Source organism: Triticum dicoccoides, unplaced genomic scaffold (assembly GCF_002162155.2).
Source record: "Triticum dicoccoides isolate Atlit2015 ecotype Zavitan unplaced genomic scaffold, WEW_v2.0 scaffold152298, whole genome shotgun sequence".
Taxonomy (NCBI): Eukaryota; Viridiplantae; Streptophyta; class Magnoliopsida; order Poales; family Poaceae; genus Triticum; species Triticum dicoccoides.
In genome coordinates, this window is record NW_021208601.1 from 1 (window position 1) to 4,782 (window position 4,782).

The window sequence follows — 4,782 nt, forward strand, 5'->3', positions numbered from 1 at the left end:
GCCCGGACGCGGTCGTGTGGGCGGGGTCGTCTCCGTGCCACACAGGACGTGCGGCACAACCACCCGATACACCACACGTGTGGCAGTTATCGGGGTCCTTTATTTTTTACATGCACAACCAACACATGGCAAGATTTGTCACCGACACAGGAAAAAAAGTCGGAAAGACATCATTGGGGAAAATAAAATGCTGGAAAAACGTTGGTTGTCAGGTTCTCAGTCTATCTACGAAGGTGCGTTTTGCAGCTTAATAGCATCAGACATTTTGGGGTAATCTCACATAATTAAACATTAGTCCACACGCACGTTGGCTACTACACTGCAATAATAACAAGTAATTTAGAGATAGTTCCTCCCAGCGATGAACACACTAAGCGTCCAGCAAAATACACGGAGGCGCGAACACAAAATACACGCAGTTAATTTCTAATTCTAGCCAACTGGTCCATTGACTCGATTTAGCATCTAGTAGATGAAGCGGATGTGGATGCATACCATGTAGAATGCTTCATTGTCAGCACTCCAAGCCAAGCCTGAGGTGAGGACGTCGGAGCTCGGCCAACTGATGGATGGAGCTATCTTCTTCCTCCTGCCACCACTGTTGTGCCACTCTCCTCTCCCAACCAAACCACAGATAACACTTGGCTCATATTTTGGTTCCTAAAACAAGAAACAGCAAAGGTCAAATGAGGCACCTGAAAGAGGTATGTTAAGAATGTAGTATGTACCCAAGAAAGAAACAATGGACACAAACAAAGCCATGTACCAGAGGATGCTCAAAGGCATATTTCTTCAGCACTTGCGCAAGCTCAGCGCGGATGAATAACTTCATCTCGTTATAACATGACCTCTTTTGTAGCAGAGTCTCCTTAGCCTCGTTGCACAGTTCAGCCGCATTGGGAGATACGGGAGCCGCCAACAGCAGTGCACTTTGTTTGAGAGTGGATATTATTTCCCCAAGAGACTCAGAGGAGATCCTGCCATCGGCGCTAGTGGCCAGCAAGAGCCGCAGGTCAATGAGCCTGTCGGGCGCCAGGGAAGCGAAGAATGATCCCAGCTCAGCATGTTGTGGGTGTCGAGCGGCTGCGGCTGCGTCAGTAAACTGCAGCGAGGTGTGCGTCTCCTGGGACAGGTCACAGCGTTTGCAGGAGAGGTGCTCCATCGCCCACTGCGTCGAGCATTGGGACTCGGAGCTTGCTCGGACGAGGGCAATGAGGCCTTCCAAGGAACGGACCTCCACACGAAGCATAGAGAGGGTGTCGAGGATGTCATACACCTCTACTTTGCAGTCAGCTGACGATGGGAGCGGGCGCAGTATGTGGTGGCAAATGGAGTTGATGATGATGTTGGAGACAGGGTCCATGGGGCCATAGCAGTGGCCAGCGAATAGGATGTGGGGGATGAGGTGGAGCCACGTAGAGGGCAGCATGGCGAAGACTTTGAGATAGAAGCCGTGGATCATGTCGTGGAGCCTCATCCTGAGAGACCCAGTGTATTCACAGGCATCACCAGAACAGATCATGACCGCAGAGCCGAAGTGTGCTTTGGCGGTTTTCACGACCTTCTGCAAACAGGATGAGATCATGGATCTGTGCTCGTGAGGAGACCGCAGGGCCGCGAAGTGGTCTCCATGACGCTCGACATTTATGGTGAACATTTTGAAGCCATCGGAGCTTGTGGTGTTGGAAATGTCTAGTCTCCCTTCATCAGCCTTGAGGTCCCGGCAGTAGACAAGTAGCTCTCTTCTGCTTGGCCGCAAGCTGAACTGAAGATCCAAGGGGGCACCGACCTGGTATCGCAGCAAATCCATGATGGCAATGACATCATCGACGGTGATCTTGCGCCCTCCCTTCTCGAGCAAGGGGGCGGAGTCGCGGAGGCACTGTTTGGGCAGGGGCGACGCCTGGAGCCGCACCAGGTCATCAGGCGCAGGGTGCCGCCGCCCACGGCTTGCGGCGTACTTGAAGGCGGCTTGTGTCCTTTCAGAGGTGGGGTCGGGTGGTGAAACAGCAGCAGCGTGTAGATCGTGCTCGACCAGCTGGACTGCGAGGGCGAGATTGGCGCGTGACCAGTGGAGGTAGCGGGTGGCCTGTTCTTCGCTGAGGCATCCGAAGTAGCCAACCATGAATCTGATGAGAGCCTGGCGGGGCGCCCCAGCAATAGAGTACCATGTAGCCCTGCGGGTGGACGGCCCACAGGTAACCCTGCCGGAGGATGGCAAAACCCAGCTGGTGTTCCAGCTGCTGTAGTCACTGGGTTGCACCCTGTCGGCGGCCAGCCTCTTGGACCTCCTCCTGTCGGGCTTTGCCATGTCCCCGAAGTCGCGCGGGAGGAGGGCGACAGTGTTGAGGATGATGTTGGTGACGGGGTCGAGGAGGCCGAGGCAGAGGCCGCCTTCGCGCATGGATACGGCCAACTGGTCGGCGGCTTCCACCGGCATGTCATGGACAGGCAGCCGGCCGAACGCCTCCTCGTGCAAGTCGAGGAGGAGCTCCAGGAGATCGGCGTCCAAATTCGATTTGTCCAAGGGGGGAGCGTCGCACTCGCTGAACAAGCACGAGAACAGACCCCTGCACTCTCCCGGATCTGACGGCATCGGCTGTGATTCCTGGTGTCCGGCGGCAGCCGAGGGCCACGGCATCGGCCTCACTTTCTGCGGTTGGGCGGCGGCGGATCTAGGGTTCGGTGGCGTGGGATGACAGCACAAGACGATTGAGAGACTGCCGGTGGAGAAAGACTACAACGCAACGCGTCTGGTATGGGCACATAGGATACAACGCGTTTGGTATGAGCCAGAATCTTCTTTTCTTCTTTTCTTTTTTTCTTTTTTCTATATCTATATCTATCTATCTATCTACTTTTTTTAGGGTAATATCTATCTACTCCGTTCCTAAATATAGGGTGTATAGTTTTTGACATGAAAATTAAAGAACATATGTGGACGGAAAATTTCACAAGTTTTGGACGAGATTATACCTGACTAGTTGACATGAGAAAATAGAGAAGCTTGCCTTATATAAGGAAATGTTATCAAATCCCTAAAAAAACTATCTAAACGAGTGGTGAAACGCAATACACCTTATATTTTGGATTTTTTCTCAAAAATATATACACCTTATATCAAGGAACGAAAGGAGTATTAAACAAGCAAACATTTTCTTTTCTAACTGCACCCCGCACAGTGTACACATAATAATCCGGAGTAATTAGAGCCACATGATCGAATCCACTCATTTAGGTCTAACCATAAAGACAACAATAATCCTCATTAAAAATGCGTTTAGCAATTTTAAAGGGCGGATGAAAACTCTGCCATCCGCTTGCCCGCATCAGTTTAGGTACGAGGAAAAATGGCACAATATACGGAAACAACAGGACCGGGGCGGCGGCACATCTTGGGGAATCAGGGAGGAGAAGGATAGGCTTGGCGGCGGCTGAGGAGGTGCTCGTCGACGCGCAGGGTTGGATCGGGGCGCTTCCCCGCGGGCCGCGGCTGTCCTCGCGAAGCCACCTATCCAAAAGCAACGCTGCTCCCCGCCGCCATCCGAGGCGACGCCGCCTGCCCTCCTACCCACGAGCTGCTGCCGGATGGAGGCCACAATTTTGTCGAGGTCGTTGCTGCCTTCGGCATTCGGGGTGTGTCATGGAGATCGAGGCGAGCATGAGGATTTGTGGCCACCGCCATGGTCACCGTACCCCATCGTAGGGCATGGAGCACGCCGTCGACCTATAGCTCGTGGAGATCACCATTGCTCTGCAGGTCGTTGGGTGACCGGACCTTGCCGATGTGGCCCTCCCCGACGACCTTCTCTTCGCCCGGTTGGCTGGCATGGATCTCGCCACCGCTACCCTAAGCTTCTCTGCCTCGAGCTCGATGGTCAGCCACCATGGATCCACCAGCTGGAGGGTCACGCGACCCAGCCGTCCTCCCATGCTGCAGCGGCTAGAAGGCGACATGGCTGTTTGTACACGAAGAGTGGAGTTCAGTCAAGTACTCCCTCCATCCCAAAATATAAGAACGTTTTTAACACTAGCATAGTGTCAAAAACATTCTTATATTCTGGGCAGAGGGAGTATATACTTGGCCTCTACTGCTGATCCATGTACATGGAGAAGAACAGACAACCGCTCATTCATGCTTCGTTCCACTCCTTTGCGCTACATTACTGGAGGTGACATTTTCCAATCTCTCTATATTGTAACACGCCTGCTGCCTGCACAGTTAATGAATTTTCTTAAAATTTATCGCTGGTTAGTGCTTTGTTGCAATTGTTCACCCGGGATTCTTATATACTTAGCTTTGATATTCCATTTTTTCTGGCACATAGAAATAAGAGTATTGTCCAGGTTAGGGATTCAATTGAGGAAAAAGTGAGCAAGTAAATTTTTATTGCAAGAAATACAATTTAAGCTATTGATGTTTCTTCCGTATCAGTTATTGCATTATATTAGACTGTCCATCTTCTCATTTTCATTGCCACGCTATTAAATTTTGATATGCCTTTTTTTCATTCCAAATTAAATCAACATCTATGGAATTTATATGATAACTACTTTGTTCTCTATGTTTCTGTCTACTCAGGAAAGAAGAAATGTCCGAAGAATGACCAATGCGGGTTATTACATGATTTGGATGTATGGTTAATTATACACTTACATTTTTTAGTTTGTCCCGCTCATGGACACTGCTTTATTGATCATTGACTTATGGATTTTTGCTGCATGTAGGTGCAATGTTTTTGAAAGTAAAGGTTTCAAGCATGGTTCACTTTTAACTGGCGG

General features: G+C 50.6%; 1 protein-coding gene across 1 annotated transcript; it reads right to left on the minus strand.

The window, feature by feature from the left end:
• Positions 1 to 495: 495 nt before the first annotated feature.
• LOC119344071 lies at positions 496 to 2,641 on the minus strand (the record flags this gene model as incomplete). Its single annotated transcript, XM_037614699.1, has 2 exons — positions 767 to 2,641; positions 496 to 660 (listed from the first exon to the last, which is right to left on the minus strand). Coding segments are annotated over exons 1-2 (2,040 nt in total), but the record flags the coding sequence as incomplete, so codon positions are not given.
• Positions 2,642 to 4,782: the final 2,141 nt, after the last annotated feature.